Source organism: Miniopterus schreibersii, assembly GCF_964146895.1.
Source record: "Miniopterus schreibersii genome assembly, chromosome: 11".
In the NCBI taxonomy this organism is placed as follows: domain Eukaryota; kingdom Metazoa; phylum Chordata; class Mammalia; order Chiroptera; family Miniopteridae; genus Miniopterus; species Miniopterus schreibersii.
Window position 1 is genome coordinate 28472199 of NC_138111.1, and position 21827 is coordinate 28494025.

The 21827-nt window shown below is 38.1% G+C and overlaps 1 protein-coding gene across 5 annotated transcripts in view; it reads right to left on the reverse strand.

The window, feature by feature from the left end:
- NFX1 (nuclear transcription factor, X-box binding 1) overlaps positions 1 to 21827 on the reverse strand; it is a 69642-nt gene that overhangs the window by 28310 nt on the left and 19505 nt on the right. For 3 of the 5 annotated variants that reach the window (XM_081151054.1, XM_081151053.1, XM_081151052.1), the window contains exons 6-13: positions 21153 to 21224; positions 19461 to 19600; positions 16540 to 16639; positions 16236 to 16453; positions 10342 to 10439; positions 6538 to 6568; positions 2958 to 3040; positions 1899 to 2007 (exon numbers count right to left, since the gene is read on the reverse strand). In XM_081151054.1, the coding sequence (XP_081007180.1) occupies positions 1899 to 2007; positions 2958 to 3040; positions 6538 to 6568; positions 10342 to 10439; positions 16236 to 16453; positions 16540 to 16639; positions 19461 to 19600; positions 21153 to 21224 (851 nt within the window). The remainder of the gene's footprint in view (positions 1 to 1898; positions 2008 to 2957; positions 3041 to 6537; positions 6569 to 10341; positions 10440 to 16235; positions 16454 to 16539; positions 16640 to 19460; positions 19601 to 21152; positions 21225 to 21827) is intronic. The other 2 variants (XM_081151056.1, XM_081151055.1) reach the window with 1 other exon arrangement.

The following is a 21827-nucleotide window of genomic DNA, read 5'->3' on the forward strand; positions in this document are numbered from 1 at the left end:
CACAAGGTCAAAATTGTTTTCATAATACTAAGATATTATTTACTTTTTCCACTATGTTCACACTTGCATTGTTGGTGCAAAAGCAAAAAAAAACCTGCCATGGCCTTAGTGTAAATCAAAGAAGGAGCATCAAACTATAATCATTGTATTTTTCATTGCCAAGCACTTAGAGTAAATTTAAAAATGTCAGTTTCACTTAAGGAAGTCCTTGATGAAGCAGTAAAAAAATAATCTTGAATCTGTGTTTTTTTTTAATTTTTATTAAATTTATTGGGGTGACATTGGTTAATTAAAAAAAAACTTAAGCCCTGGCTGGTTAGAGCATAGGCCTGTGCACTAAAGAGTTGTGGGTTCAATTCCCGGTCAAGGGCACATAGCTGGGTTGCAGGCTCAATTCCCAGCCCTGGTTGGGGTACATGCAGGAGGCAACCAATCAATGTGTCTCTCTCACATCTCTATCTCTCTTCCTCCCTCCCTCCCTTCCTCCTTTCCACTCTCTCTGAAAAGCAATGGAAAAAATATCATCGGGTGAGGATTAAAATAAATAAATAATTGTTCTTTATGTTAGCATGAAATAGATAATTACAATTTTTAAAAAATGAATAAATCAGTATTTTAAAAATTTCTCAGTTTTAATTCCCCATATGATAAATACACAGTGGAACCTCAGTTCTCAAACTTAATTTGTTCCAGAAGGCTGTTTGAAAATCAAATCATTTTATCCCATTAGAAATAATGTAAATTGAATTAATCCATTCCAGACTCCCAAATGATTCCATTTTAACCTTTTCTACATACAGTACATGTCTAATGTACTGTTTAATCTATAGACAAACACTATAAAAACAGAAAGGACATGAAATGTAAATGAAAATTTAACAAAAAGGAAATGGAATGTACAGTAAAAAAAGAAAATTTAATAACTATAACTCACATAAAAAGAGCTCTTTAGGGTTCTTGATAAATGTTAAGAGTGCAAATAAGTTCTATGGTCAAAAAGTTTGCAAACTGCTGCTAATAATATAGAGCAGTGATTTTCAACCAATATACCACAAGAATTTTTAAAACATGCAATACCTGATTATTCAGTCAGGGGCACTGACCTTTTTTCCCTTAGACTGTCAAAAAAATGACAACAGCCAACACAACAATAGCTGTCTGGTGTGAATGCCCTGTCTTGAACCATAAATATATAGGTAATATAAGAGTTGCATCTTACTGGTCACGTAGTGTAAGGTTGTGTCCTACTGTAAATCAATCAAAATTATACCTTTTTTTTTTTTTGGTCAGATCATCAAAAAATATATTTTTTGGTGTGCTGCAGATTTTTAGTAATTGGTTTATGCATGCCATGAGATGAAAAAGGTTGAAAATTGTTGATAAAGAGAAGGGGTGGGGAATCTTTTTTCTGCCAAGGGCCATTTGGATATTTATAACATCATTTGCTTGCCATACAAAATTATCAACTTAAAAACTGGCTATGAAAAAAGCTCCTAGATTTACTGAATTTCGAGTTCCACCTGAGGTTGCCTTGGCAGGACCAGAGTGAATGATTTCACGGGCTGTATAATGATGTTCCCCACCTCTATATAGAGAAAGAATAATTACTGAGGACAGAACCTGGGTCTATAATATATAAAGAGGCAGAGAGCAAAAGAGGTACCCATTAATGAACCAGACTCCATCTTAGGATCACTGCCTACATCCCAAGTTTTGTACATTCAGGGAAAACAATACAGCACTAGGAATAACTATTTTAAAAAACTTAATATATCTGAAATATTAAGGCTTATTAGTTCAGTAATTCATACTAATCTAAGCATATCATTCTTTCAAAATATATTATGCCTAAGTTTCTAAAAACTTCTTATAATAAAGTATACAGTGAAGACACTCACTGGCTTGCCAGCATGTCTGGCAGTTCCCGCGATGACAAGGTTCTTCACATCTATGAAGGCCACAACGGAGTTTCCTCCCACAAATCAAAGGACATTTGTGCTCCTTATCCTAGGAAGAGAGTTACATTTGTTTACAAAATTATCTCTATTTTATTATCCATAAACAAGATTAATAATTTAAAAAAAAGCTCTCTACATTTACGGATGAAATGTCTAGATTAGCTTCAAAATAATCAGGGGAGGTGGAGTTAGTGGAGATGTGGATGAAACAAGATTAGTCATGAGCTGACCACTACTAAAGTTGGATACTGGGTATATGGGACTCAGACTAGTCTCTTTGCTATTGTATATGTTAGAAATTTTCAATAACAAGAGGAAGCCTTTCCTTCAAACACTGGTTTATAAATAAGTCTTGATATAGTGTACAATTCCATCACTCTTCATCATGTCAATAAAATTTAAAAGTAACAATTATGTATTTTTTATATATATATACATATACACACATACATGTGTGTATATGTGTATATATGCACTACCTCACTATTGTACTGTTACCTTGTAAACACACATGTGCTCACGGGCATGCACAAACAACAAGATAACACAGTACGAAGTGCTTCCTTTATTTAGTTCCATAGAAGTGAGTATTTCAGATAGCTAAAACTTGCTTCTTTCAAAAATGCCACACTTATTTTGCCTACCAACTTGACCCAAGGAGTAAATGAAACCTGAAGCCCTAGTTGGTAAGGACAGGCCAGTTTGTGTGCTGAGATAGCACACAATCTCCTATAGAGAACTGTATGCTCATATAGTGACTATCTTGGGCTCTGGGGCCTGAGGCCTCTGTCTTTCTTCTTTCTCTTTCTCTGTGTTGCCACTGGCTGGCATTTTAACCTTACTGAGGTCAGTTTGATCTGGGCAGCTCTCTGACTCCTGCTCAGGGGACCCTTTCCAGTGTTTTCTAAATCTCCATTGCATTCCAGATGGCTGAGGCTTCCAGAAGCCCAGCCCCTAGATGAATGCAATCTGATTGTGTCTAATGATAGGTCCACTTACCACACAGCATATCTCATTACATTTATGCCGTCCACACAACCGTTTCTTGTTACACCGCTTGTCACACATAAATGTAGCATCTGCTGTGGCCAATTAAAAAGAAAAACAAAGGATATAAGCATTCATTAAAAAATATGTGACTACAGGCTTAAGAAATACAAAGGTAATAATATAAATAAGTGGTAAAAATGTTATAGTGAAAAGGCACATTAAAATAAGATACCATTTTTTACTTGTCAGATTGTCAAAAAACAGAAAACAGGAAGACTAATTAATATATAGTATGGGTGAAGGTGTGGAGAAAAGGCATGCATACTTAGTGGATAAGAGTATAAACCTTTGGAGTACATATGTATCTATTAAAAATTTAAATGGTAATTTCCATTTTAAAGAATTCTTCCTACAGATATACTTTCGAAAAAGCCAGGACACTAAGAGCCCAAGCAACAACAACAACAAACAAAAATTAGACTTCATCAAAATTAAAAGCTTTTGTGCATCAAGGGACACTTTCAAGATTTCCCCATTTGACTCCCACATTTTCTCCTAATAACAGATGTTAGTGGTTGTGCTTATGAGACCGATTAAAACTGCCATGACCTGAAGAGAGGATTTACTTGTGTTCTCCTCCTATACGAGATGAATGAAGGGAAAAAAGTGAAAAGACAACACACAATGGGAGAAAGCATTTGCAAATCATGGCTCCTAAGGTCCTAGGATCCAAATATATAAAGAACTCTTACAACTCAATAACAATACAATTTAAAATGGGTAAAGGACTTGAGCACTCTTTTCCAAAGAAGATATACAAATGGCCAAGTACATGAAAAAAGCTCAACATCATTAGTCATTAGGGAAATGAAAATCAAAACCACAATATATAACACGTCATACCCACTTAGGATAGACATCATAATAATAATAATGAAAATAAAAACAGGAAATAACAAGTGTTAGAGAGAAATTGGAACCCTCACTGCTGGTGAGAATGTAAAATGGTATAGCTACTATGGAAAACAGTATGGCAGTTCTTAAAAATTACCATATGGTCCAGCAATTCCACACCTAGGTATAGACCCAAAAGAATTTAAAACAGGTATATAAATAAGACTTGTGTACAAAAAAGTTCATAGCAGTGCTATTCACAACAGCCAAAAGAGGAAAACAACCCAAATGTCCATCAACAGATGACTGGATAAACAAATTGTGTACGTATATCTATACAATGGAATTATTTAGTCATAAAGAGAAATGAAGTACTAATGTGCTACAATATGGATGAACCTTGAAAACATGATAAGTGAAAGTTTTAAAAAGTAGGACAAAATGGTTATTGCATTATTTGTAATGTAAAAAAATTGGAGACAGTCTAAATGGCCACCAAAAGGGCAAATAGTGAACTATACTATAGTATACCCACATAGGGAATACTCTGTAAGACAGAGAGCAATACACACTGATATGGAAAAATGTCTTTGACACATTATCAAGGAGAAAAATACCCAAATTATAAACAGTATTTTTAGTATGAACATAAGTTTAAAGGGGAAACCAAAACTATACTAGCATGTGTACATGTCTGTGTGAACACAGAACTATATCTGGACCCATATTCAACAAACTAATAATGATAGTGATTTCATCAGGGGAAAATGGGGTGAGGGTGTATTTTCACTTTCAAAGTGCATTAATGTAAGTTTTTCAAATTATGTTTTTAATAATCAAAATTTTGACTGAGGTTTTGAGGCAGATATTTCTGGTTAGCTTCTGAACAGCCACTCTCCACCTTCTTCAGGTTAACAGGTCCTTAATTTTGTTCGGAAATTGGGCGCCCATGGGCTCCTGGGTTTCAGAGGTGTATGTTGACTAGTCTAGTCTGTCATGATAATCCCATTCCCCTGGTTAGTGAAGGATTCAGGCAGAAGCATGTGATATAAAGTATACTGAGAACCTTTTTTTTTTTTTTTGAATCCTCACCTAAGGATATGTTCATTGATTTTGAGAGAGAGAAGGGGGATGCAGAGCAACACTGACGTGAGAAACATCTTTGGTTGCCTTCCGCATGCACCTCAACTGGGGATAGAATCCACAATCTTTTTGGTGCATGGGATGACGCTCCAACCAAGCCACCTGGCCAGGGCTTGAGAGCCTTTTAGGACTCTTCTTGCTCTTAAAAAGAAAGAGAAGTTTAAGAATCTCCCTTTCTTTCCTTTATATGTTGTTGGATCAGAACTCAATGTGTGGAATTGACGTAGCTAACTTTATACCAATGAGGGGAAAACCAAGAAAATCATAAAGGAGTTGAACTGAATCTTGGAATCATTGAGCTTAGAATTAAACAACCTTGGACTTGTTCTGCCTCCAGGCTTTCTGTTATGTGAGACAGTAAGCTCACTTATTGCTAAAGTCACTTCTCCTTGGGTTTGCAGTCAGAAGCATCCAAACCAATTAGCTTTCTTCCTGACCAGAGAAAGAGCTTTTATTTTGTACACATTTGTCTTCTATCACTTTTCAAAAAAGGTTTCAAGGTGGCTTAAACAAAAGACTGTGATGGTTAGCAAAACAGGAACAGAACCATAATATAATGGGACATCAGGATCAAGGACAAAGGAAGAAACAATATTCAATGTTAAGAAGGCTGCTGGCTTAGTCCCTGTTCCAGGTTTCCAATATCCTATCAAACTTTAAGGGGATCAAGCATCGGAGTCTGTGTAAAAATTTTGCTTCATTAGCCCTGGCTGGTGTGGCTCAATTGGTTCTGTGTTGTTCCATGCACCAAAAGGTTGCCAGTTCCATTCCAGGTCAGGGTACAAGTCTGGGTTGCAAGCCTGGTAGGGGGTGTGCAGGAGGCAGCTGATTGATGTTTCACTCTTACATTGATGTATCTCTCTCTCTCTCCCTTCCTCTCTCTCTAAAAACCAATAAAAAAATCTTTAAAAAAAAAAAAAAGTTTATTAGATATTATTTACCTTCACTTCTCCTGACCAATATTTTATTATTAAAATTTTCAAACATATAGCCCGGCCGGGCGTGGCTCAGTGGTTGAGCATCGACCTAGGATCCAGGCGATCTGGGTTCGATTCCCGGTCAGGGCACATGCCCGGTTGCGGGCTTGATCAATGACTCTCTCATCATTGATGTTTCTGTCTCTCTCTCTCCCTCTCCTTTCCTTTCTCTGAAATCAATAAAGATATATTTTTAAAAAATAAAATACAATAATTTTCAAACATATAAAAAAGATGAGTGTTTTACAGCAAACACTCATATGCCCACTACCTAGACTCTATCATTAGTTATTTTTCCACATATCTACTTTCTATCCACCCAACAATTTCACTTTTTTTTTAATGCATTTCAAAGTAGGCTGCAAACATGAGTACGTGTCCCCTAAAAATTTCAGCACTTCACTAATTAGAATTCAATTTATGATTCTTCCTTTTCTTATGAGGTAAAAGTTACATACAATGAAATGAATAAATGTTAATTGTATCTTTGCTGAATTTTGACAAGTACATAATCCTACAGAACACTACCTTTACCCCCAGAAAGTTCCCTCCCTCATGCTCCTTCCCACTCATACCTTCACTTTTAAGACTGGTACATGGAAGCTCCTATGGAAAAAGAAAAAGAAACAGTAACTACTTTAAGAATAAATGAAACAAAATAACTATATTATAATGCTAAATGTAACAACTTCACCTACCTGGAGCAAGATTAGCCCAGTCCCTATATTAATATACTTGACTCACAATAGGGCCCCAGGTTTACTAACTTTTCATGCAAATATAATTGTAACAATCTCTGTGGTCTGGCATCCAAATGCACAGCAGATTAGGTATTATAAAATTTGAATGGAAACAAGGGCTGCTAAAGGTAGGCAAAGCAAAGAGAAATAACTGCCTGGGTGGGCGTGGCTCAGCGGTTGAGTGTCGACCCAGGATCCAGGCGACCGGGTTCGATTCCTGGTCAGGGCACATGCCCGGGTTGTGGGCTCAATCAATGACTCTCTCATCATTGATGTTTCTATCTCTCTCCCTCTTCTTTCCTCTCTCTGAAATCAATAAAGATATATTAAAAAAAAAAAAAAAGAGAAATAACTGCCTATTAAGGGTAGATACAACAGAAAAAGTAAAAAAGGAACAGATGTAAGAATTGAAAATATGTAATAATCTGGTGCCATTTAATGCAGGGGCAAACAACTCTATACACTTAAAAGCAACCCTGACAACCTAGATAGACTGCAGCAAAGTAGGAATACAGTACACCTTTGGCATTCAAAGTTTTATTTCTGTTGTTTCCATTGTGTGAATGGCTCCAAAGGTCTATCACATGTAGTGTTGCTGAGGCATGATTCTAAACAACATGTGTGGTGAGGCTGGTGTGTGGGGAGCAAGTCAGTCGTTTGGGGTAGAGTGAGCCTGGCTGGCTGTCCAGCAACTACATCTGTATTTGGCTTTGATGCCATTTACAGGTTGCATTGTACTCAGAAATAAGCAATGATAAAAACATTCCTTCTTAGCGAACATGACCCTGAAAAAAAAAGGGCAGCTACTAGCCCAGCCGGCATGGCTCAGCGGTTGAGCATTGACCTACAATCCAGGAGATTGAGGTTCGATTCCCAGTCAGGGCACATGCCAGGGTTTCGGGCTCGATCCCCTGCAGGGGGCATGCAGGAGGCAGTTTATCAATGACTCTCTCTCATCACTGATGTTCCTCTCTCTCTGAAACCAATAAAATTTAAAAAAAAAAAAAAAAAAGAGCAGCTACTCGAGTTGATAACAGAAGTGAAGAGGTCTAAAAAACTGAATCTTTTTGGCTAGAAGAAGTTTTAGATAAATTAATGAGTTGGCTGGGTTTGATGATATGAAAAAGTTCCCCATATGCTCTCTAGAGATATAAAGCAAAAGTGGCTCAGGAAATTGTCTGAGTGAATTTTCCAATTAATGCAAACATTGGATTATACAAAGGAAATGACATACTGGAGTGGTATTTACAACTTTAGGGAAAGGAGAGCTCTCATAAATCTCCACAACACGAATTACCAATAAGAACTTAAGTACAGTATTCTTTGTAAAGAGGTAGTAAGATATACCATACATTTCTCAGGCTCCCACCAAAGTGATTAAAATTTACACATAGCTTTTTAAGAATACACTCACTGTCATGGGGCCCACTATTAGAGGGAGTGAGGACAGAGTGAATGAGAAAAAAAAGCTGAACGAGGAAGGGACTGCTAGGGAGAAAGAAGCAAATTGATAGTAGCCATTTCAAGCTCATGTGTCCCAACATTGCTTGTGATTCTTCGTCACAAAGAACACCTCTGCCTGGCCAAGCGTGGCTCAGTGGTTGAGCACCGACCCAGGATTCAAAAGATCAAAGTTCGATTCCCGGTCAGGGCACATGCCCAGGTTTCGGGCTCAATCCCCAGTTGGGGGCTTGCAGGGGCCAGCCGATCAATGACTCTCTCATCATTGATATTTCAACTCTCTTTCTCCCTCTCCCTTCCTCTCTGAAATCAATAAAGATATCTTCAAAAAAAAAAAGAACACCTCTGGGTATTACTAAACTTGCCATTACTAAATCATAGCATCTCAGTCTTCAAGCTTGTATTTTACAAAGCATAAAGTGGCCCCGTACCTGACATTCAAAACACCTTTCTGCCATGTATTCTGTGGTTCCTTTCAGAAAAAAATAAACAAGCCCAGCTGGGCATGGCTCAGCGGTTGAGCATCGACCTAGAATCCAGGAGATCAGGGTTCGATTCCCAGTCAGGGCACATGCCCGGGTTGCGGGCTAGGCAGCCGATCAATGCCTCTCTCATCATTGATGTCTCTATCTCTCTCTCTCTCCCTCCTTTCCTCTCTCTGAAATCAATAAAGATATGGTTTTTTTTTAAAACAAGGAGAAAAACAAAAAAACAAAAAAACCCCCATAATGCTCACTTAACTTTTGCATGTAAACTGTGCTTTTACATTTCTCTTATTCTGATGCTTAACTATTAATGTATCTCCCAACTTATATTCTCAGAAACCTTTGCAAGTCAGCTGATACCCAGACATTGGGCTACATTTAAGAAACAGAACTGCTCAGAATTCTGTCTCCACCCTGGCCTGTGCTCTGCTGGGACAGGTGCCGATATGCACTGAAGTGACTAGCAGTAGGTCAGAGAGCAGGATACATCAACATTCAGTTTGTTCTTCAAGTTGATTACCCAAAGACTTCCGCAGGAAGGCTTCCTGTCTCTTCTGGTTACAGACATAGGAATGGGGACTATGGCCTAATTTCAAAATGATAAGAAACCCCTTTTATAACACAAAGTCCAATTAAAACTGCCCAGTGCAGAATGTAGACAAACTGACTATATTTATCAACTTATAAAACAGTTGTATAGTGGATAATCATTATCTAAAGGAGGTCTGACTTTTGTCATTGGCTTTTGGGAGGTAATATAGAAGCCCTTAGAATATCATGCCTGATAGGAGTGTCACTGTATGACTGAGGCCTTGGGTCACAAGTGACTTGGGTCATACAGTGTAATAATATCATTCACAGTACAAGCTGGCCACACTGGATAGTCTTAGGGTGGGGGCAGGCCACACTAGAAAGACCAATGATGTTATTTAGGGTAGGAGCTTTGGGTCACACAGTATCAGCAGACCTCTGGAAGGACTGGACACAGATCAGCTATACTGGCAGTCAATCATGCCTACACAATGGAGTCCCAATAAAAACTGGGTGAGCTTCTCAGGTTGGCAATACTCCATTTATACATACTGATACTGAAAAAGTAACTCTTTTTCAACGCCGTGGGGAGAGAACTGGAAGCTTCACATTTGGTACTTTCTTGGACTCTGCCACATACTTCTTCCTTCAGCTGATTTTAATCTGTATCCTTTCCCTGTAATATACTGTAATCATGACTCGAACAGCTTCCACTGAATTCTGTGAGTCCTTCTAGTAAATTATCAAACCTTGAGGCGGTCATATGGACTGTTCTATCTAATTCAGCAGCTGTCTAAATTCTTGCAGTGGGTGTCAGAAGTGAGGGCAATCTTGTGGACTATGTTCCCTCTAACTTCTTAGTTAGTTAACTCTTTGCAGCAGTGCTATTGTTCTTCTCTTCAGGCATCTAGCATTATCCCACCTGATTCGTTAAAACTATCTGAATACGTGTCTCATCCCCATGACTGGCCTCTGAGCTTTTACAGCTGGATCCCCTTTCCACCCCAGATGCCTAGCCTAGTAGGTGTCAGTATACATTGGCTGAACTGAATGAATCATAGATAGTATGACAGGAATAAAATTATTATTTTGATTCCTCCCCTTCCATAATCACCAATTTTAAAGGCACTGGGGGCAATAACTAGCATTTTTTAGGATTTACCTTTGTTCTGAAAGAGCATCTGCAGGCAATAACTGATGTGCGAGAACATGGTCCACAGTCTCCTTCATGGCAGAGCTTTTCACAGGTATGAATGAAATCTTTAATAAAAATGAAAAGAGCTAGAAATGAAAATTGCAACTACTCATTGCAGACTCCCAAATTCACTAGCCACATAGGTCTTCTACCTCTGTTCCCTGCAACTCCAGAATCAGAGTTGAGGGAAGGAGGATATCATTAATGCCTTTTCCCCTATCTTCCCTTCATCTAGCAGGTTGGACCTTTTCCAGCAAGGCCAGGGACCAGCATTAGTCAGTGGAATATGCTTTGGGCTGCATGGTGCTTTGCTGAAGTGAGAGAACAGATTTGTCTCACCCTGGCCAGCGTGACTCATTTGGTTGAACACTGTCTCATGCACTGAGAGGTCCCCAGTTCAATTCTCAGTCAGGGCACATGCTCGGGTTATGCGTTTGATCCCCACTAGGGGGCGCGCAGGAGGCAGCCCATCGATGTTTCTCTCATTGTTTCTCTCTCTCCCTTTCTCGTCTTCTCTCTCTCAAAAACAAAACAAAAACAAACAAAAATATTTAAAAAAAAATAAAAAAGAACAGACCTGTCTCTTTCCTTATTTAGGCCCCAAGTCTCCAGGTTACACTTGGATCTCCTTAAAATTGTAGCCATGGGTGACTCTACTGAAGTGCTCTTGACTAAAAATCATCTGGGGGTCAAAAATAATCAGAAGCTGCCCAGCTGTTGTGGCTCAGTGGTTGAGCATCTACCAAGGAATGAAGAGGTAAAGGTTCAATTCTGGGTCAGGGCACATGCCCGGGTTGCCAGCCAGTAGGGGGCGTGCAGGAGGCAGCCAATCGATGGTGTTTCTATTTGTCTCTCTTCCTCTCTCTAAAACTCAATTTAAAAAAAAAATCAGAAGCTATGATCTATAATCTCACTGACTTGAGCTCTGTGAACATCTTGTGATAGGTGGCCTGACATTTATTCTGCTAAACGAGGTTTAGGACAAGTCCTGTATCAAGGACCGCTCAGGGAACACCTTCAGCCTAACTGTAGCTTTTATTCTAATGTCTATTTCTTGAAGGTAGCATATAGTTGGGTCTTGCTTTTTATTTTCTAAATTTGGTTTGATGATTTTTTTTGGTTTAATTGTTTAATCCATTCACATTATTACTGATAACTGGATTTACGCCTGCCATTTCACTTACAGTCTTTATTGTTAATCTAATCATCTTTTACTGCTTTCTTTTGCATTAGGTGAATATTTTCTCCTATAACAGTTTTTTCTTTTAATAGTATTTTTCACTACATTTTTGTTATTTTCTTAATGGTTACTCTAGGGCTTACCATATGTACCTTATCAGAATTTAATTAGCTCCAGATTTAATTAACTAACCTAATTCCAGTGAGATATAGAAGACTTATTCCAATATAACTGCATTCCCTCTTCTCTTTTGTGGTATTATTGCTATACATATGACATCTATATATATATGTTACAAACCCAATAATATATTGCTGTAATTATTACTTTCTATAATGTTATGGTGTACTAAAGAAGCTGAGAAAAGAGAACAGGATATATTTATAGTTTGTTTTATTTCTTGTTTCCTTAATTTGTTTCTGTGAATCTGAGTTACTATCTGGTATCATTTCCTTACTCCAATAAAATATTGATCCCACTTACATCCTTTGTGCTGTTTTTATCAGATATATTTCTACACATTATAGGCCAAACAACTGAATTATGTGCACATTATTTTATATAATTGCTTTTTAAATAAGTTGAGAAAAGAATATGCATTCATATTGTCTTTTATAATTATGTAACACCTTTACTTTTTGTTTTTCTCATACGGAGTTGAATTTACATCTGGGTTTACTCGCTTTCAGTCTAAAGAACTTCCTTTAGTATTATGATAAAGTAGCAACAAATTCTCCATTTTTATCTTCATATTTGAAAGACAGTCTTGCTGGATATAAGATTCTTGGTTGGCAGGTCTTTTTCTTTCAGCACTTTGAATAGGTCATCCCACTGCTTTCTGGTTGTGATGTAGTGTTCTCCATCGTTTCTGATGAGAAGTCTTTGTTAATCCCATAGGGGTTCCCTTGAGTCATTTTTCTCTTGCTATTTAAAAGATTTTCTCCTTGTCCTAAGCTTTCAGTATTTTTACTATTTGTCTCTGTGTGGAGCTTTTTGAATTTACCCTATTAGTTTGTTGGATTTCTTGGATATGTAAATGTTTTTAAATAAATTTTGAAAGTTTTCAGCTAGTTTCTTTGAATATTTTTCTGCTCTTTTCTCCCCTCCTGGTATTACTGTCATCTACTGTATATGTGGTGTGCTTAAAGATACACTGTTCATTTTTCTTCATTTTATTGTCTCTGTTCTTTGGATTATATAACCTCTATCAATGTATCTTCACATTCATTTCATCCTTTTGTCTGCCAGCTCAAATCTACTGTTGAGCACTTTTAATGAGTTTTTTGTCTTAATTACTGAACTTCTCAACTCCAGATTTTCCATTTGGTTCTTTTTTATTATTTCTATTTCTATTGATATTCTCTATTTGATGAGACACTGTCTTTATATCTTCCTTTACATCTTTAAGTATGGTTTCCTTTAGTTCTTTCAACATGCTACCTTGAAGGTTTTGTTAAATCTGACACAGGTCACTTTCACAGAAAATAGAAACTTTTTGTTGCCCGTGTTTTTCCCCATTTCTTTGTATAGTTCATAATTTTTGCTAGAAACCAGACATTTTGGGTAATATATTTGTTTGTAGCAACTCTGGATACAGCTTTCTCTCTCTCCACATTGTTTTTGTTGTTTGCTTGTTTATTTGTTTTGTGACTTGTTTAGGCTACTTTAGTGAAATCTATTGTCCCTATGGTGTGAAGTGTTTGGTGTCATTCTTTGGATTGCAGAGTCTTGGGGTGTGCAGTCACCCTGGGATGACAATGGTTTTAGCAGAGCTCTCTTTCCCTGATCCGTTAAGCTGTCTGCCTCATTTGGTATTACCCTCACTCTTGAGGATCCACTAATTGCTGACTGGTTGCTCTACTATTTTCAACAATGCCTTGAGGCATAAATCACTCAGCAGTCTGATCCAAGGAAATCTGGGCAGGGGTAGTCTTTGAGGCCAATCTATGAGGTTTGTTCTGACCCCAGGAAGGCTCCTCTTAGCTACCTCTTCCCCTGTTTTTTTATTTTTTCTGGTGAACTAACTGGCCTGTAGTTTAGCTTGTCGCTCTTAATTAAGAGGAGTTATTGTTTTCTAAAGGGCTTTAGGCCTGAACTTTCCCCTACACCCTGTTTCAAATTAAAGTCAGTTCCTTTGGGGAATACTTTGGAGCTTGTCTTCTTATGGACTGCCTCTTCCCCTGGGAAGTCTCAGCCACTACTTTGGGTGCTAGATGCGATACTAGCCTTTGGTTTTCTTACCTTAACTCTCCTTGTGTGAAACCTCTGCCTTACAAGTGAGTAAGGGTGAGGGTGAATGGGGGCCCAGTATTCTGACCTGTTGTGGCTGGGCTAGAGCCTCCAACTCGTGGGTGGGGCTGTATGAAGGAAGAAAGCCCCCAACCTCTCAGCTGTGCTTACCTGAAATCTAGCCTCTTTAACTTGGAGTTAGAGGGGATGAGAAATGCTGGTAGTTTGCTCCACCCAGTGAAAAACTCTTGACTAGGAGCTGAGGGCAGGGGAAGCCCTGTTTTCTTGGGTACACTCATACTGAATGAAGCTTTTGTTAAGCACAAAGCTGGGGTTGGAGGGAAAGGAAGGAGGAAGTGGGCCGATTCCTGCTGTTCTTATTTTCAGTAGATTTTCTTCAATAAATACTTAATTGATGTATTCCTGAAGGACAATTTCCAGAGACTTTAAATGGTTGTTTTTTTTAATAGTTTTCGCAGCTCTGCTTGTTTTGCTGGGGAATGGGTCCAAGTAGCTGCTAATGCTACCATCCTGAAAGCAGAACGCCAGAGTCTCTTGTACTAAAGCTAAATGTCTAGAACGGAAATTTCTTGCTGGGTGAGATACTAGAAGACCTAAACAAGCTTTCTACAGATATGCCAGATCTGAATAAACTTGAGAGCCATTGTTACCACTAGCCATGGGCTTGCTTTTGAGCTTCCCAATCCAACTCAGCCTAGTTCCTTAAAAGTTTGCCAGGATTGCAGTTGTTACCCTTGAATCCCTTGACCTGGTTTTCTCTCACCCCCAGGTAAGTTCATACTGATAGTTACTATCCTTCTCTTGCCCAAGTCCTTTTGCATTACCCATTTTACATTTCTTCTTTTTCTCATTGTCAACAAGATATCTTAGCCTAAGGGTAGGATTTCTGGTGATTATATATGAAATTCTTACACAACTGACTCATGTGCTTTCTGAAAAGGAAGATCTTTACCATCCTTCTTGATTTAAAAGTCATTTGATCTCCATCTCACAGGGTTTATCTGAAGATACACTTTCACAGTAGACAAGGAGAACCAATAGACAATTGATTTTCCTAATGCAGTTGGAACATGTATTAAAATGAGAAGAGAACATTTTTCTTCTATATATAATTTTAAAGTCAGATTGAAAAACAGAAGTAGGGTGCTCCTACTGGTTCCTGCTGGTAGAAGTGTGAACTCTTTCTTTTTGATAAAAATGCAAATCCAACCTAAAGATTTTAGCTTTATCACAGTTAGTTACAGGAACACCTCTTTGATTTAGACTTCGTTGCCCACTTTCATTTTTCTAAGCACACAGCCTTAGAACACTCACTTAGAAGAGAAGTTGCCAGGTCATTGCAAAACTGTACATGTATATTTCCCAAGGACTCCCTTAGAAAGTCACATTTAGAAAATCAGACTATTACTTTATAGATAATTCCAAAAAGCCTTTTCTGGTTTCTATATCCAAGTAATCAGGAGCCACAAGTCAGAAAGGAGAGCCACTAAAGGTAGAACAAGCATTGATAAGGAAAACAACAAAAAGTTTTAACAAATAGATGAAACAATTCAAACTGCACATTGGTATGGGGAAATCACCTGAGAAACCTCAGCAGTCCCTGAGGACATCGCTATATTCAGAAAAATGATGGTTCAGAAAAATGATGTCTCTAGGTCAACAATGGGAAATAAATTATCTCAATTACTGCTGTTTAAAGAAGAGAATTTTAGAAAAATGTCTATCTAAAATTATGCTCAGGCCCGGCCAAGCGTGGCTCAGCGGTTGAGCGCCGACCTAGGATCCAGGCGATTGGGGTTCGATTCCCGGTCAGGGCACATGCCCAGGTTGCGGGCTGCAGTCATCAATGATTCTCATCATTGACGTTTCTGTTTGTCTCCCTCTCCTTTCCTCTCTCTGAAATCAATAAAGATATATTAAAAAATAAATAAATAAATAAAAATAAATAATAAAATTATGCTCAGGAGGTATTATCCTCAGCTAGATGGGAAACTTAGCTATAAAGAATGACATTTCTTGAGTGGTCCAAATGGCTAAAGCTTTAGTGTACTTAGAATTTTAGTTAAGATGTTCCTGTTATATAAAAATGCTTTTAAACACTAATTAAACCCTGGATTAGTAAAAGTATATCTGGAGTTCACACTAGTGTAAACTACTAAGAGAAATGATACCCTCCCCCGCCCCAGAATAGAACAGTATCTCACCACAAGTGACCTGAGTTAGCAATAAAAGATCCAAATCAGAAAGAGAAATCACTTGGGTAAATGTGAGTTTTCATAACTATATTTTGAGGAGGAAAGAAAATGTGCCCATCCAAATTTGATCCTAATATTTAGAAAAAAGCCTATAATATTGTAACTAGAGTTTAAAACAATTTTGCTTAAGTAGTCATTAGATGCCAAACATTTATATTCATATGTCTACTAGTTACCTAAGGAACCACAAGGCAGAGGCTTGCCGCACACTTTTCCACATGTAGGGACAGGATCCATGCACGTTTTCCGACCACTACTTCCAAGTTCTAGCAATTGGCTGAGAGGAGTTTGCCCACAAGGGCAATAGCGCACCAGATGGGGGAGTCGTGGGCATGGCTGGCAGGGCTGAGGGTGGCACACTTGAGAACACATGTGGTTTCCACATTTCAAGTCCCTATTAAAAACAACAACACTGTTATACAATCGTTACATTAAAAAAATACAGCTTTATTCTAACTGAGAAAAAGCATAAAACCTTACTTGCCACATATCTTTAAACAGCCAAAATCCCCAAATCCATCAGACTTTCCTATGTCCGTTCCACATAACACATCTCGGGAGGTACTGCCACAGTAGCATACTTTAGGACACAATTTCAAAAACAAGAGATTAGTAACCTGTATGGGTTCTTACAATATGCCAAATAATCTATAGGGAAACACAAAATACTATTCATTAGTGTGATCAGACCTGATGCAGAAATGAATGTGGCTTAGACAGCAGCTCTAAGTCCCACCTAAGAGCTTCGTCATAAGAGGAAATAAAAAATCCTTATTAGACTCTGTCAGTATCTCATGGTGCCTCTTAGCATATCCTGAAAACAGAATTAAAGTGAAGCAATCCTCTACATTAAGAGACTAATATCTGGTCCATAAGGCCATAATTGAAAACCAAGGATTGTGAGTTGAATTTGAAGTAATCATGTTCAAGTATTCACACTGAGTAAAAATTTGGAGTCTGATATTAAGAGAAATAGGAAGTCTTCTAGACCAGTATGGACAGTACCCCATATGGATAAACCAGAGGCAAAGAAAAAAGGCTGAAGGCAAAGTGAAAGACAGGGAAGGGGAAAAGGAAAGCAAAAGCAGTGAAGGGAGCTAAGGGTTTGGCCTGGTATTTTTAAAAATTTTAAAAATGCCACATGGAATAGATTTTTTGATTAGAATGTATACACCAATTTCAGCTTCCACCAAAAGAAAACTTTGTTTCAGTATTTTAACTGGGCCTTTTTCTTCAATTCAAACCCAACATAACTCCTCAAATTTGTTTTGGGAACTTGAGTAAAATATTTCCTTTGATGAATGAAAGCTATACTGATATTTTAACTGGATGCTGTCTGATACACAGGGATTATCAGACATCAAAATTCTATCAAGTATTAATGTGGCTGCGGTTGTTTTTGGTCTTAGTAAAGATAAATGATATTGTACTAGCTCAGATTTAAAAAAACTAATTATATAGCGTTATTTTGAAATATAAATGTCAGTGCATCTTTTAAGCAGTACTTATTTGGAGTTTTGATTTTGTATAGTTCATAATAAAAAGTATTTTATGGGAGGGATAAATGGTGATGGAAGGAGACTGGACTTGGGGTGATGAGCATACAATATATAGATGATTTATTATAGAATTGTACACCTGAAAACTATATAATTTTATTAACCAATGTCACCTCAATAAATTCAAAAATAATAATAAATATATATATATATATATATACACACACACACACACACATACACATTACATCTTCCGTAAGTATATGTGCAGTTTCATTCCCTGTTCTAAAACACATTCATTCATTCAAATTCATCTAATTGCTCATTCATTCAATAGTTATTGGATGAATTAATATAGATGATGAAAAAACTCAATCAGTATTTTTGGAATCAATGAATTGGAATCAATGAATTGATAAACAAACCCCAGCAAATGGGAACTTCTGCAAGCAGGCTTTTTTTTTTTTTTTTTTTTTGCTAAGTTTCTGCTCAAACAGAGCAGAGGCTTTTTTCAGAGATATGAGTACACAGCTGTGAATAAAAGAATCAAGGATCAGAAAATTTTAACAAAATGGAGCCCCTAAATCAACCAGGAAATAATATGAGCACAATACTAAAAAGCTCTGCTACGCTTAGGCACAGGAGACAGAACTATGAGCTGGTGACAGAAGAGTTGGGTGGAGCTGGTTAAAGAATATTAAGAAACCAAGACAGTCTAGAAGAAGGTCTTACTGCCAGCCTTAACCTGTTCAGCATTTTAATCAACCTAGGAATGAAGACCTAGAAGGAATGCTTATTAAAAGTCTAAATAAAGCTGAAAGGGATCCCAGGAGAATTGTAATTTGAAAAGATAAACTATACTCATGGCCAAAATACTTTGCTAGATATTTAATGCAGACAAATAAAAAGTCCTCAACTGAGTTTGAAAAATCAACTACACAAAAATGGAAGAGATTGGGATCCATTCAAATTTGTACAAAAAGACTGATTTAGCTGAGTAAAAGCCTTAATAGTGTTTTCTTTTATGATTAGTCTTTTTGTTGCTCTGTCCAATACATCTTTGCCTAAACCCAAAGTCATGAAAATATTCTCTTACAGTTTCTTCTGGAAGCTTGCTTTTTTTTTTTTCCTTTTTTAAATATATCTTTATTGATTTCAGAGAGAGGAAAGGAGAGGGGGAGAGAGACAGAAACATCAATGATGAGAGAGTCATTGATCCGCTGCAGCCCGCAACCTGGGCATGTGCCTTGACCGGGAATCGAACCCTGATCACCTGGATCCTAGGTCGACGCTTAACCGCTGAGCCACACTTGGCTGGGCTGGAAGCTTTATTTTCTGTGTTTTACATTTATGTCTGTGATCCATGTAGAATTAATTTTTGTGTAAAGAGTGAAACAGGGCCCTAGCCAGTTTGGCCCAGTGGTTAGGGTGTCAGCCTTTGGACAGGAGGGGCCTGGGTTTGATTCCCAGTCAACGGCACATACCTCAGTTGTAGGCTCAATCCCCAGCCCTGGTAGGGGTGTAGGTGGGAGGCAACCAATTGATGTATCTCTGCCACATCAATGTTTCTCTCCCTCTCTCTCTCTCCTTGCCCCTCCTCTAAAAAATCAATGGAGCCGGGCTGGGCATAGCTCAGCAGCTGAGCATCTACCTATGGTCCAGAAGATCAAGGTTCAATTCCGGGTCAGGGCACATGCCTGGGTTGTGGGCTCGACCCCCAGTGGGGGGCGTGCAGGAGGCAGCGGATTGGTCATTCTCTCTCATCATTGATGTTTCTATCTCTCTCCCCTTCTCTCTTCCTCTCTGAAATCAATAAAAACATATTAAAAAAAGAAAAGAAAACCATAAATAAGGTTCCAAAAAAGTACACAAGTATTGCTGGATAGTGTGTTCACCACTTACCTTGGTTCAATATAATCCGGCAAGGCTGGCACTGACCCCCATGGCACAGCTCAGCACAGTGGTGCTGACCACAATTCAAAATATTCTCACATGGGTTAGAACAGTGGACTGAGACAGCCTGACCACAGCGAACTGTGTGCCTGTAAAGAGAGTAGATGTAAAGACAGCATTGGTCTAATGTTGGACATTAAGTTCCTGCGTGACAGCTAAACTAGTACCAAAGCCCAAGCCCTCCCCCAAAACCTACCAAACCTTTCTCTCGGCCCCATTTCCCCCACTTTTTCTTTGTTTCCCTCCCCTAATCCTTATTGCCTCAATTACTCTCCCCTTCTCACTTTGTTCTTTTTCCTCCTTTGCTTTCCTTATTTCCTATTCTGCGTTTCTCTGTCCCCTATTTTCTGATCAGTGAGGAACTGAAAGCTACTCCTAAGCTTTTGTTATATGCAATTTCTTCTGAGTTCCAATGAAGCAGACTGCCGGAGGGGAAAGGGCCTGGAGCTCCCACAGTAACTTATAGATGGTAGTAAGGAAGTTGGAGAGGTGTAGTTAATAAGGTAGATTCTCAGAATGAACACACCATGGCATTCTCCTGGGTCTTGGCACCCTGGCATTTTATGCAGCTATAATACTTAAGAACATACTATATGTGACTTTGTTTCAGGATGGGGAAATCATTCTGGCTTTGTTCTAATAAACATCCTGATTTTGCTGAGTTATCAGCTGGAGAAGGATATGAGGCCAGGGCTTTCAGACAACTGTCTTCAGGTCTCTTTCCAGCTTAATGGTTTAGAGAGCTTGGAGTCTACTCTCCCACATGAAGAGTTTTATTCTACCTCTACTCCTACTTCAACTATACATTTTGTTTTAAAAAGTCACTTATGTACTTAACATGATCAGTTTCCAGTGCTCAGCATCATGGCTAACATCAATTCCTTGAGGAAAACACTATCATTTTTACTTTATGATAAGAGAATGAGGCTCAATGAGACCAAGCAACTTGCCCAGGTCAACAACTAGTAAGTGGCAAAACCCAGGTCGGACCAGGTCTTTCTGACATAGAGCCCTTGTATATGACTCTCAGGCTACACTGTTACCCTCATTAAGTTCAGTACGCATTAAAATGCATATTATTGAAAATCTGCATGATCCCATCTCATCAGGTGGTTTGGAAGTCATTTTATGGACTTACTAGACCTCAGAGGCACTCTATAGTTATCAGTGATCCTTGCACTGACAATGCAGAACTTGTATTGCAATGAAAAAGGGCAGGCTCTGGGATCACTTATTATTTCATTTAACAATATTCACGGAAAACCTCCTAGTTGCCAGATACTGTGCTAGCCGCAGGTGAATGGTTCCTGCCTTCTGGACCTAAAAAGTCCTGGGTTTAATTCCTGATTCTTTCACCCAGTAGAGAGGTTAAGAAAAAAGCCCCTGTCACCTTGACTTTTCAATAAGTAATCTCACTGTGCATATAATTTCTTAATCACTTATAAGACTGCAAAATAGGATCAAGGCAGCAAAGGAAACTACTATTTGCAGAAAAGTACAATTTATGCCTGCTATTTATTTATTAATGGTAGTAAATAAGTACTATTTACACCTACCTACTAATCTTTTATTTTAGAAATTCACACATAAATCATCAATGTGGAAAAATGAGTCCTCTTTAGAGTACAATTCTAACCTCACCTGGTCCGTCCACATTCACATGTTTTAGTCATAAAGGCAGGACAGGGTGGGCAAGGTCCAGGATGGCAGAGACTAAAAAAGAAAACCTTAGATGAATAAATCATACCTATAACCAAACCTGAACAAAGCTGCTCCAGCTGACTCCCATTTTTATATGGCAACAAACAAATCTACTATGAAATATTTTAGTATTTGTCTAAAGTTGATTAAACTATTTAAACAAAGACAAAAACATTTTTATATAATCATCTTAGAATACTTAGCCAGAAAAGTAAAGCCCACGTCAAAATGCTGGTTTTATTTGGGTCTGATAGTCAGAGGTGACATTTCCAAATATTGTCTTGGCCCACTTAGTGCACTGTGCAGGGATAAAAATTGCTTGCCACTCAGGTGAATGGCAGAACGGCCAATGGACTCCTTTAGAACCTGAGCAAAATAATAGAGCTCAAAGCTACTAGGTCCACGAGAAGTATAGACATTTTCTTATCAGCTAGTGAAATAATAACCGACAATGGGCTAATGATGGGAATAGTAAAAGGATGACATGAAGGGAGGCATGCTGGTAACACACGGAGAGAACAAAGGAGAAAGGGACTCATGGAAAGAATTTGGCTTAGCAATATGCTATAGGTCACAATTAGATCTCTGAATAGAATGCTTTTTATAGGAGCTATG